This window comes from Emys orbicularis, chromosome 5 (genome assembly GCF_028017835.1).
Source record: "Emys orbicularis isolate rEmyOrb1 chromosome 5, rEmyOrb1.hap1, whole genome shotgun sequence".
NCBI lineage: Eukaryota > Metazoa > Chordata > Testudines > Emydidae > Emys > Emys orbicularis.
Genome location: NC_088687.1, coordinates 68,922,409 through 68,936,147, shown reverse-complemented (window position 1 = coordinate 68,936,147; position 13,739 = coordinate 68,922,409). Strand labels below are relative to the sequence as shown.

At 40.9% G+C, this 13,739-nt stretch overlaps 1 protein-coding gene across 1 annotated transcript in view; it reads right to left on the bottom strand.

Annotated features, from left to right (window-relative positions):
• Positions 1-13,739, bottom strand: part of TMA16 (translation machinery associated 16 homolog) — a 53,337-nt gene that overhangs the window by 11,529 nt on the left and 28,069 nt on the right. The window contains exon 5 of the mRNA XM_065405211.1: positions 11,376-11,524. Coding sequence (XP_065261283.1) covers positions 11,376-11,524 — 149 coding nt within the window. The remainder of the gene's footprint in view (positions 1-11,375; positions 11,525-13,739) is intronic.

The following is a 13,739-nucleotide window of genomic DNA, read 5'->3' as shown; positions in this document are numbered from 1 at the left end:
AATCATTTAGATCTAGATTAACCTTATTCTAGTACTGCAATATAATCAAAAGATTTACAGGCACCTGTACACCTAGAAAGTGAGTTAAGGTTTCCCAGGTTTAAAAAATGAACATACAGATCATCTACTGGAAGTGAAAGCACTAGGCTTTATTGTTCAAAAAGCAAAGTTTTATTCATTAATAGCTATGCATTTTTAATAAGCCCATCAACATAGTGCCTAGGCATGATACCAACACTACAGTAGTACCGTATTTCCTCACAAAAAGGATATACATTTGAGACAGGCATGACAGATGTGAGACCCAGGAAGCATGAGGTGAAATGTGCCAGACAGACATGGATTTTTGTGACAGTAAGTTTTAAACGTGTTTTCGGGTTCATGGCTTACTGAGATGTTTTCCTGGGGAATCCCTGAAGGGTGGTTAATGCAAGTTCAACACAAGTTATGCAAAAACTCAGCTTCTGAAGCTTCACCTCTTGAGGAGGGGGCCACTGACCAGTGTCACCTATTAAAGGAGGACAGAGATCAAAGGTCCAAACTTCATAAAGAAACACTTGAACTGTCCCAAGGTTGTTCTTGATCTGAAACCTGATATGAACTTTTAACCAAGAGAGTAAACCAGGCTGAGGGGTTTGAAAGGCTGGCACCTTCTAGAGCCCTATTTGGAGTTGGGGGAGACCTCTATTAAGCTTTTAGCATGCAGGTAGTACCTTTTATTGTGTTTTATATGTTTTCGCTATGATATTTTGCCCTAAGAATAAATTTACTTTGCTTTGCGAAGGCTGACTGGTAACTTGTGTACCCTGCTGTAGCTCCTGAAGAAAGAGCAACCTAGAGATGCTGGATCCCAGTCAGACCTGATCCTTCCACAGTCTCTCTCTCCAGTCTGGAGGGAGAAACATGGGTCTCCATCCAAAAGAGGTGATGGCTAAGCCTGAAACCTTAAGAGAGTTACAACTGAAACTGTGACAATAGGCCTTATGGTGTACCTTGAGGTCTACAGAGTAGTGCACCAGGGAAGTGTGGTGTGTATAGTCAAGAGCCCTCCATCAGAAATGCCATGCCTTTAGCTCTCAGATGTTGAAATATAGGATGTGTTAGCAAAAACACAGAACACTATATGTACTCTTGATGGTAATATTAACCAAGATGTCTAATATTCTGTCTTACTAATGGATATCAACACCAAGATTTTTGAAAGTGGATGCCTTAATTTTTGAAAGTGGATGCCTTAATTTTTGATCCCATTGGAATCACAGATTATAACTTATATTATCTCCATCTAAGCACCAACAAGATACTCAGTCCCTGCCCAGAGAATTTATATATTGGAAGACAAAGTGCACTGTCATATCTAGAAAAAGGAGCTACCTAAGGAATAAAAAACTGAAAACATCTAGGGAAGGTAAAAATACAACAGTAGTATTTTAATGTTAACTGTTTTGGGAGAACTGCAGTCCAGCACTCATGAAATTGACAAGAGCCTTCCAGCTTGGCTGCCAGAGAGGCACAGAGACAGGGCACTAAGCCACCCACTCAGCTCCAGGGCTGGAGAGGCCATTCAACCTGCACACCTTCCCCCCGGCTCCAGCAGCATGAGAAGCAGAGATCCAAGCCCTCATTTGGGGCGAGGCATTGAGGAAGGAAGAAGGGAAGGTCAGACATGGCAGCCAACTGAGAAAGGTTTTGTCAATTTCACTGGCAAAAAGTGAAATTGACAAGGCCTTTGGGGGGGGACGGGCAACTGTTGTTTCTATTTTCCCAACCAAAAAATTATGTTTTTTTTTCTGAAAAATTGAAAATTTTCTGTAGAATAGTTCAATTTTGTACAAAGGCCATTTTTCATCAAAAAATCATTCTAATGAAAAATTTTCAACCAGTTCTACTCATCAAAGCTCTATAAAGTAGTAATACCCCCTCTCAACTGTTTCTTGGTATTCCCCTGCTTATGCATCCAAGAATTACATTAGTCCTCTTAGCTCAGGGGTGGACAAACTACAGCCCGCGGGCTGCTTCCAGCTCATGAGACGTTTTTATCCGGACCTTGAGCTCCTGCCGGGGAGCGGAGTCGGGCGCTTGTCCCACTCCAGGGCTCCCACTGGGGAGCGGGGTCTGGGGCTTGCCCCACTCCGCCCAGTGCTCCCTAGCCCCCGACTCACTGATGAGCACCATCTTCCTGGAAGATTCCTTCCGGCACACAGAAGAGACGCACTATGCAGGAGCGACTTCACCGCACTGTTTCCGGGATCGGAACCCCGCCCCCTCGGGGTCTCTTATGGCCCCTCCCTTGAGAGCCTCGAAACTGCCCAGGGGCCGCAGCCTCCACCCGTGGCAGTGCCCTCTCATCTCTGTAACATCCCTTATAGAGCCACCCCCCCCCCCCATCCCATGAGTCCTTCCGCCCCACCTTGGTAACATCCCTTACTATGTAAACTTTTAATGAACCCAACAGTGCAAACAGAACTCAAAGTACAACAGTAAGAACATTTCAAATATACCATTTTTGGGGGGAGGGTTGGACATAAAGTTACAGATGAGTTTACACCTGCCTCTGCCTCTTCTTGTCCACATGGGTTCTGGGACAGAATGCCATGGCTCAAAATTATCAGGGGCACTGACACCCAACAAATCCAGGCTAGAGAGAGGGCCCAGTTTTTTCACAGTGCATGAAATCTTGTAAAACAGCAGTTTGAAATAAGGGCAGCAGTTAGGATTTTCTTTTCCCTTTCAAAAATGAACACTGCAAAAAAAAAAAAAAAAAAAAAAAGTGGACAAAGTGTCGGGTTTTTAACGAAGAACGGAATGCAAAATATTTTTTCACAAACGTGACCTCAAAGGCTGTACGCCTGATTTGTCAGGAGAGGATCAGTGTTCAAGGAGTACAATTTGAATTGCCATTTTTCAACAAAATATCCTAATTATGGCAGTAATTTAACAACTGAGGAAAGGGCAAGAAAAGCTGAGAAACTCGCCACAAACTTAAAGGCTCAGCAAAATATTTATGTGCAACAAGCTACAGTTCAGGAAGCCACTACAAAGGCAAGTTATGTTCTAGCGTTTAAAATCTCTAAACAAAATAAGCCTTTCGCTAAAGTAGAGTTTTTGAAAGAATGTATGGTTTATGTTGCTAACATGCTGTGCCCGGAACACCAAAACAAATTTGAGAACATTAGTTTGTCATGAAGAACTGTTACTCGATGTGTAGAAGTGATTGGTGAAATTTGACTTCTGAGTTGAACAAGAAAGCACAGGGCTTTACGTTGTTTTTGTTAGCTCTCGATGATAGCACTGACATTAAGGACACAGCACAGTTACTGATTTTTGAAATTTGAAATCACAGATAAATTTTTATCAATTGAATCAATGAAAGGCACAACTAAGGAATCGGATTTATATGAGAGGGTGTCTGCTGCCTTGCACGTCTGAAGCTCCCTTGGAGTAAACTGGCAAACGTAACTGCAGATGGATCGCCAAATTTAAGTGGGAAAAACATAGGACTTTTTTAAAGAATTCAGGACAAAGTAAAAGAAGATGACCCTGATAAAGAGGTGATTTTTCTGCATTGTATTATACATTAGGAGGCCCTCTGCATAAATGTCCTGGACATTGATCATGTTGTTCACACAGTAGTGAAAATAGTGAACTACATAAAAGCGAGGAGATTTAATCATTGGCAATTCATTTCCCTTCTTGAAGACACTGGTGCCGAACACCCAGACTTACTTTATCATACAAATCTCTGCTGGCTCAACCTAGGAACGGTATTGCAGAGAGTGGGAGAGCTCAGAGTTGAAATTCACACTTTTCTGGAGATGCAGGGGGAAGAAAACGATTTCCCTGACTTAAAGAATTCAAAGTGGGTGTGCAACCTTGCTTTTGGTGTGGATATCTTGGCACATTTAAATGAACTTAATGTGAAGCTGCGAGGAAAGAATGTGTTTGTACACAAATTGTGTTCTAGTGTGACAGCTTTCAAAGCCAAGTTAGTCTTGTTTTCAAAACAATTTAAGAACAAAGTGTTCGCTCAGTTTCCAACACAGAAATACTTGGAAATGTCGCCAGAGCAGACAGAAAAGTACAGCAAAATTTTGAGTGACTTGCATGGAGAATTTTCTCATCGATTCCCTGACTTTGAGAAGATAGAGAGAACACTGGAGTTGGTGTCATGCCCACTGCCATTTGACTACAAGAAAGCCCCGCAAGAATTACAACTGGAGCTCACTGATCTACAGTGCGATTCCACCTTGAAGAAAAAGTACAATTCAGAAAAACTGGACAAGTTTTAAGCCCCTTGAGTGAAACAAAGTTCATAAATAACCGCAAGGTGGAACAGAAAATTCTTGTTTTGTTCAGCTCCACCTGTGTGTGTGTGAACAAATATTTTCCCTGCTAAATTACAACAAATCTCACTACAGATCCTAGTTAACTGACCAGCATCTCAGCTCCGTATTGCGGATTTCCATAACGAGAATGACACCAGACTTTGATGCCATTGTAAAGAAGGGCGACCAGCTGTAGTGCTCACATTAATGAAAGAGGGCATGGAAAGGGGTTAAGTTTGGTTTAATTATTGTAATACTATTATAAATATACCATCATAACAATGTAAGTAAGGTTTTATGTTTATTTCCACTAAAATGTATCTTTATTAAATAAGAATTTATTTGAATATCTCTGAATTGTTAATTTTGTGAGCCTTCATGGCCCGCCATACAATTTCCATACTCAGATGCGGCCCTCAGGCCAAAATGTTTGCCCACTCCCGTCTTAGCTACAGCACAGCACTGGGAACTCACATTTAGTTGGTTATTTACCATCACCCTTAAGTCTTGTTCAATATCACTGCATTCCAGGATACTGCTACCCATTTTGTAAATGTGACCTACATGTTTTTCCTAGATGTACAACCTTGTATTTGGCTATATTAAAAGCCATGTTGCTTAAATGAGACCACTTTACTAAGCAATCCAGATCAGCCTTTCCATTGCTGTACAGTAACTCCTCACTTAAAGTCGTCCCGGTTAACGTTGTTTCGATGTTACGTTGCTGATCAATTAGGGAACATGCTCGTTTAAAGTTGTGTAATGCTCCCTTCTAACGTCGTTTGGCAGTCGCCTGCTTTGCCTATTGCTTGCAGGAAGAGCAGCCAATTGCAGCTAGCTGGTGGGGGCTTGTAACCAGGGTGGACTGGCAGCCCCGCTATCAGCTCCCCGCTCCCTTAAGATCCCTGTGCAGCAGCTGCCAGCAGGCTAGCAATTGCAGCTGTCCCTCCTCCCACTGCCATGTGCTGCTCCCGCCCTCTGCCTTGGAGCTGCTCCCCGAGACTCCTGCTTGCTGTGCGGGGGGGGAGGGAAGGAAGAGGGGGCTAATGCTAATGTCAGGGTGTCCCCCTCCCCCCTGCTCCTGCACCCCACTTACCCCATCTTCCACAGAGCAGGCGGGGACACACCGGGGCTCAGGATGGAGGGAGCTTGCAGCAGCTGCGGTCTCAGCAAGCTGATCTAATTAACAAGGCAGTGTACTTAAAGGGGAAATGTGCATATCTCCCTCCATTCCTGCTGCCTTGTAGAGTGAGAGAGTTAACCCTTGAGGGCTCAGCCAATTGCTAGTTCATCATTTAGCAGTAAGGGAAATATCCCACCTTCTGACTCCTCCACCTCAACCAATCATCATCACTGTATACCAGTATTAAATTGTTTGTTTAAAACTTACTGTGTGTGCGCGCACACACACACACACACACACACACACCTCGATATAACGCGACCCAATATAACATGAATTCGGATATAACACGATAAAGCAGTGCTCCGGGGGGGCAGGGCTGCGCAATCCGGTGGATCAAAGCAAGTTCAATATAACGCAGTTTCACCTATAACGCGGTAAGATTTTTTGGCTCCCAAGGACAGCGTTATATCGAGGTAGAGATGTATATAATATAGTCTCTTGTCTGGTGAAAAAAATTTCCCTGGAACCTAACCCCATCATTTACATTAATTCTTCTGGGGAAATTGGATTCGCTTACCATCATTTAGCTTAAAGTCACATTTTTCAGGAACATAACAACGACGTTAAGAGAGGAGTTGTTACATGCAAGTACATGAGTCTGAGTAGCAAGTCAAACAAAGGTGACTACATAAAGTTTCTGGCAAACACTCTAGTCTATTAATATTTATTTGTATTATGGTAGCAACAAAGAGCCCCAGGTGAGGAGGACATCTCCATTTTACTAGGCACTGTACAGACATAACAAAATGACAATCCCTGCCCAGAAGAGCTTACAATCAAAGTATAGAGATACCTACATAATTTAAATAGTATCAGGTTCTGTAGAGGTCAGAATAGAGATTCATATAAATAGAATGTTTCTGAAAAATAAAAATCAACTGTCTAACAACTTTTTCCTCATTCTCTCAGACACACAGATTTGCACTAAAGGTTTCTGTTAAGTCTTACGAGAATTGGAATACATTGTTCTTGAACCCACATTCAAATCATGTATACATTTCCTCAATAAGGAGTGGAGCAAAACTCAAGAGAACAAGAGGCAGGGTTAAAATCAAGGAGCCACAAAGTAAAGTTGAGAAACGACGGGTCATTAAGAGAGTTAGGAATGATCTCTTTAGACATGGACCAATTCAGCTGTACAATGGATTCTACCAAAAGTAGCAGCAGAAATCATAGAATATCAGGGTTGGAGGGGACTTCAGGAGGTGACCTAGTCCAACCCCCTGCTCAAAGCAGGACCAATCCCCAACTAAATCATCCCAGCCAGGGCTCTGTCAAGCCTGACCTTAAAAACCTCCAAGAAAGGAGATTCCACCATCTCCCTAGGTAACCCATTCCAGTGCTTCACCACCCTCCTAGTGAAAAAGTTTTTCCTAATATCCAACCTAAACCTCCCCCACTGCAACTTGAGACCATTACTCCTTGTTCTGTCATCTGGTACCACCGAGAACAGTCTAGATCCATCCTCTTTAGAACCCCCTTTCAGGTAGTTGAAAGTAGCTATCAAATCCCCCCCTCATTCTTCTCTTCTGCAGACTAAATAATCCCAGTTCCCTAAGCCTCTCCTCATAAGTCATGTGCTCCAGCCCCCTAATCATTTTTGTTGCCCTCCGCTGGACTCTTTCCAATTTTTCCACATCCTTCTTGTAGTGTGGGGCCCAAAACTGGACACAGTACTCCAGATGAGGCCTCACCAATGCCGAATAGAGGGGAATGATCACGTCCCTCGATCTCCTGGCAATGCTTCTACTTATATAGCCCAAAACGTCATTAGCCTTCTTGGCAAGGGCACACTGTTGACTCATATCCAGCTTCTCGTCCACTGTAACCCCTACGTACTTTTCTGCAGAACTGCTGCCTAGCCACTCGGTCCCTAGTTTGTAGCAGTACATGGGATTCTTCCGTCCTAAGTGCAGGACTCTGCACTTGTCCTTGTTGAATCTCGTCAGATTTCTTTTGGCCCAATCCTCTAATTTGTGTAGGTCCCTCTGTATCCTATCCCTACCCTCCAGCGTATCAACCCTCCTCCCAGTTTAGTGTCATCTGCAAACTTGCTGAGGGTGCAGTCCATGCCATCCTCCAGATCATTAATGTATTGAATAAACAGTACAGGCACTAGCTATACTGGGAGATAAACCTAATTATTATAATATTCTGCCCTCGTGTTTTCCATCTGACCTTCCTTCCATCCCAAATATTTAAAAAAAAGAACTCTGCATATCTGTATATATTTAACTTTGAAAGCTCATTGGACCAATTCCTTTTTCTAGGACACTTGGCTTCCATGTTCTGACAGAATGCATAATTAAAAGTTAGTCAGTTAACTAAACCACATGAAGTTCAGATGAAATAACTACTGCTTGCCATTTTTAGCTGTAAACATGCACTCTCAATTCATCAGGAAGTTCCTGTCAACATCTGGGATGCCCTTTCAACAAGCTTTGGACATTATCTATGAACACCTGAAAAATAAGTACTTTTCAGAAATACACAATGATGAAAATGACAATATGCCAGAAAAGTCAAACCTGTAGGAACCTGTTTAGTCGTACAATTAAGCATAGAGGGAAAGGCAGGAACCAATGAGACACTACTAAAGAAACAACTTCCTTAACAACCTCACTGATTATCAGACTGAAGCTTCCCTTATTGTTACTGTTCCTAGAAGGATCTGTACAGCATTTACTAATGTATCTGAATACTCAGCTGCCGGTGTAGCTGTTTAAGAACTTCTGCATGAAATTCAGCCTGTTAATGATCAACTAGTGAAGAAATGTATAATCTTGAATGTCTATTCACTTGAACATGACTGTTTATACAAAAATGTCAAATCTTGGATGACTTTTAGAACTCCACTTTTATATTCTAAGGCTGCTTCAAGGCAAAACATACAACACAGAAGGGAAAATTCTGACATCAATAACAGAGAGAGACACTCAAATATAAAGTCAGTTTGAAGATATTCCCTTTTATTAGAGAAGCCTCTAGTGATAATGATGAGATAGAGCCATTAAAGCACAATCTCCAGCTGACTTCATTTTTTTCCTCCCATTTCCAATTATAGTATTTAGCAGCAACAATTTTCTCTGAATGAAGACTGAGTTCTAGACAGACTGAACCTTCAACAGCTGCGATAACAAATGATGAATGATTTGAGGTTGCATTTAACATGTAAAGGGGCACCATCAAATTTAAAATGTCACATTTTTGCGAGTTTTAAACTTACAGCAATAGTAAGTAAAATATGAGATTTCTATAAATGAAAACATCTTGTTTCTTTATTTTTTCCAGTTTGTTTATTTTGTGCATTTGATAGGCTAGCAAACAACTCTATTTCATTGATTTTTTGTTTGTTTGTTTGCCTGGAACTTTCACACAGCAACAGGAGAGAAAAACATTTTTAAAAATAAGGAAACGTAATTTTTAAAACCACAGAAATTGGAAGGAGGACTTTGTATTGGTGAACAACAATTTTAAAACAAGAATAGATTTTTAAAAAGTCATATAGATTGCTTCCCTATTTCTGCCCTAGAAGAAATGCAAAAGAGGAAGCGAGGAGAAAGAACACTGGATTCCCATTCTGCACTAAGTCACATAGCTTAACGCCATGAACCCCTGAATTGTTTGCTATCTCATGCAGAACAGGATATGAGCAGCTCTGGAGGATTAAGTACGGCTGGCAAATATTTTGAAAACCTTTCATTACCCCCATTGTCCCCCCGCCCCATGAACACAGGAAACGCTTGTTTCAAAGAAGCTAATTGGCCAAGATTTTACCTTCCAAGCAGGAAACAAATGTTGATTTTTCCATTTTGTTAATGAACTTTCAAAGTCAGTGATACTTTCATAGTGATATGAACACTACTCCTCCTAGACATTAAAGTTAAATTGGTTATTTGGCTCCAAAAAGGGGTTTGGCTCCAAAAAGGGTCTATTTTTAAAAAGTAACGTCAGGTCATTAAATTTGGTATTACTTTCTACCACACCCTCCTCAACACAGCTTGGATCTCAGTCTCCACAATTCCTTTCCCCATCCCAATTAGCCTTGTTACACTTGATTCCTGCTCTTGCCCATCAGCCTAGTTCCATGTACATGATTTTCAGTCATTTCAGACTCTCTCAAGCATAGCTGGCATTTGCATACCACCTTTAAAGAGAATATATATTTTTAAAGGGATGCTATCAGTTCACTTAGGCTCAAAAATTTCCATTCTTTAATGTTAATCCCATGCAGCATCCCTGACCAATACCTTTCATTGGTAATACTCATGCTGAGGTTCTCAAGACACACACGGCTCTCCTCTCAGCTATTTTTAAGACATCGTGAGATACTGTGGTGACAAAGGGGCAACTGCTATTTTTTCCCTAGGGCAATTTAAAAATAAAGACCAATAATCATGTCTGGCGGTCTGACTTTATATGTATTTGTGATAGCAGCCAGTGAAAACACTGAAATGTCAAATTAGAAGTGAAGAATATTTTTCTGAGCTAACTGTCTATTGGGCTATTATTACTTTTGTTATAAATTACAGCATTATTGTATTCTAAATGTTTCAGGGTTTTGTTTCAGGGGCCTTTGGTTGTTAAAGGTTAAATGTTAGGGCATTTTTATAAACGTACACTCTCAACCCTACTCCAAACATCCATGGGGCCAAAGATTCAGCACCAGTTACACATTTGAAGAGGTCCTTCTGTGTACGTATCTCCTCAGCCTGATCAGAGTTTCTGTCTGTTGGGGCTACACAAAGTTTTAGGTGGGGTTAGGGTGGAGCAAGAGACCTGTCAAAATGAAGCACCATTCCTTGAAGAGCCCCTACATTTTAATGAATAAATCCAGGAAACCCCAAGAAATTTAATTAAGTCTTGAGCTATATTAATGCCCTTTGGCTCCACTGCATCTACTGCAGGAGCCGTGCTCCACCGCAAATAAGGAGAAAGTGTAAATCCTGGTGGAGGCAGGTCCAATTGATACAGGACTATTCCTACCTCCTTGGATCAAGGGTTCTTTTTTTCTTTAAAGATCCCTGTGATTCATGGAGTGGGAAGCCTTGGGCCCTCTAAGTTTAGTAGGCTCCTAAGTCCTCCCTCTTAAGTGGACAACACACCATAAGCTATGCAACGTGAATCTTGTAGAACTTTTCCCACTGGCCCATTCCTGCGGGAGGGAACAATACATGGAGACCTCAATGATGTTAGGTTTTTATTACTGAGACAATGCTATGATGTTTCATGGTACAAAGGTTTCATGTCATGAGTTTGGGATGGTTACCAGTCATGAGTAATGAAGCCATGAGCAAGTAATGCTGTCATTTCAAATGACAGCTAATAAAACTTTATACCAACAAACAACCTCATATGTATGTTTCCAAACACATAATTATGCACCCTTTTAAAGAGGGGGCAACCTTTTTGTTCAGGCTAAAAAAAAACCCCACCTTTTTTAAAAGAAACATTTTTAAAAGGGATGCGATTCATGCTCTTTTGGGGTGGCTACATTAATATGCTTTAAAAACAGAAGTCAGACTTCACAGGAATCCTATCAACTTTAGTAATCAAAATCTACATACACATATGCCTTAAAGCAACATAAAGCAGAGTCATTGCTCAAAGGTGATCACTGCATTCAAGGAAGTAAAATGAATTTCTAACTAGGATCTTTCTGTTTGTTTTTACATCCACCTTAAAAGAACCTGGAAATCAAGAGAAGTAAAGGAAGATTTATTTCTCTAAAACAAGAAACCAAAGTATCACCTAAAGCCTTCACTTAGGATTCAGGCCTTGTGAACGGGGGGTGAGTGGGGGGGAGGGGTGTAAGTTGCAGCTACTGCAGTTTGCACAACAAAGAAATAATAAGGCAACCATACCTATCCCATATCCTTCATAGAGTTGTCTTTCATGCTCTATGGTCTGTTTGATGATTATCTCCCGGGAACTGTGCTGCCTTCCCTGTCTGCCTTTAATGCTGTTATGTAACTCAATCTGTTCAAGTTCATCACTGAATCGATGTAAATATCTGAAAGACAACAAGTTTAAGCTATGAGATGTCTCGTAACATTTTAATACAACTATACTGGTTTGGTCATTTGCCAGGGAAATATTTACCAGTTGTTTCTTTGCCATCTGCACCACATCTAAATATGCCACAGGTGCAGTTTTTCACACTAAATTAAAGATTTGCAATATTCTTCCAAAAGAGAAATTCTGTTAGGCTGTGACCTCTAGACTCTTACCCCTTAGATTTAGCAGAGTATAGCATGTCACCTATTGTAGCCAAGAATCTCTGGGAAAAGGAAGACTAGCAGTGTACTGGGAGAACTTCCAAATTACTACAGGATAACGATGAGAGAGCAGATTTTGCTCCTACCTGTTTGTTATTATAGGCAGCATTACCTGTTCCACCTATAGCAAAGGTTCATAGATTCCAAGGCCAAAAGGACCTCTGTGATTTAGTCTGACTTCCTGCATAACACAGGGCATAGAACTTTCCCAAAATAATTCCTAGAGCATATCTTCTAAAAGAACATGTAATCAATTTAAAATTTGTCAGTGATGGAGAATCCACCACGATTCTTGGTAAATTGTTCCAATGGTTAATTACTCTTACCATTACAAATTCATGACTTATTTCCAGTCAGATTTTTGCCTATGTTCAATTTCCAGGCATTGGATCACGTTATACTTTTTTATTAAAGAACCTGTTAAATATTTGTTCCCTATGTAGATATTTATATTCAAGTCACCCCTTAACTTCTCGTTAAGCTACATAGATTGAGCTCTTTGAGTCCATCACTATAAGGCATGTTTTCTAAATCCTTTCATTTTTCTCGTGGCTCTTCGCTGAACCCTCTCCAATTTATCAACATCTTTCTTGAACTGTGGACACCAGAACTGGACACAGTATTGCAGCAGCAATTGCACCAGTGGCAAATACAGTGATAAAATAACCTCTACTTGAGACTCCCCTGTTTATGCATCCCAGAATTGCATTAGCACTTTTAGCTACCGCCTCACATAAGAATGGCCCTACTGGGTTAGACCAAAGTCCATCTTGCCTAGTATCCCTGTCTTCCGACAGTGGCCAGTGCCAGGTGCCCCAGAGGAAATGAACAGAACAGATAATCATCAAGTGATCCATCCCCTGGCAAACAGAGGCTAGGGACACCATTCCTGCCCATCCTGGCTAATAGCCATTGATGGACCTATCCTCCATGAATTTATCTAGTTCTTTTTTGAACTCTGTTATGGTCCTGGCCTTCACAACATCCTTTGGCAAGGAGTTCCACAGGTTGACTATGCGTTGTGTGAAGAAATACTTCCTTTTATTTGTTTTAAACCTGCTGCCTATTAATTTAATTTGGTGACCCCTAGTTCTTGTGTTATGAGAAGTAGTAAACACCACTTCCTTATCTACTTTCTCTACACCAGTCATGATTTTATAGACCTCAATCATATCTCCCCTTAGTTGTCTTTTTTCCAAGCTGAAAAGTCCCAGTCTTATTAATCTCTCCTCATACAGAAGCCATTCCTAATATTTTTTGTTGCCCTTTTCTGAATCTTTTCCAATTCCTATATATATTTTTGCATGGGGCGACCACATCTACACACAGTATTCAAGAAGTGGGCGTACCATAGATTTATATAGAGGGAACGTATTTTTTGTCCTATTATCTATCCCTTTCTTAATTATTCCCAACATTCTGTTCGCTTTTTTGACTGCCACTGCACATTGAGTGGATATTTTCAGAGAACTATCCACAATGACTCCAAGATCTCTTTCTTGAGTGCTAACAGCTAATTTAGACCCCATCATTTTATATGTATAGTTGGGATTATGCTTTCCAATGTGCATTACTTTGCATTTCTCTACATTAAATTTCATCTGCCATTTTGTTGCCCAGTCACCCAGTTTTGAGAGATCCTTTTGTAGGTCTTCTCAGTCTGCCTGGGTCTTAACTATCTTTAGTAATTTTGTATCATCTGCAAATTTTGTCACCTCACTGTTTACCCCTTTTTCCAGATCATTCCACACTCATGTTCAGCTGATTATCCTGGGAAGCAGTGACTTTGAAAAAGATTTGTGGGCTGTAGTGGATAGAGTCTCCATTCATTAAGTGTGGCCTACATTCTTTGTTCCTAGATGTATACATTTAGCCATACTAAAACACAGTGTTTGCTTGTGCCCAGATCACCATGCAATCGAGATCATTCTGAGTCAGTGCCTGTCCTCT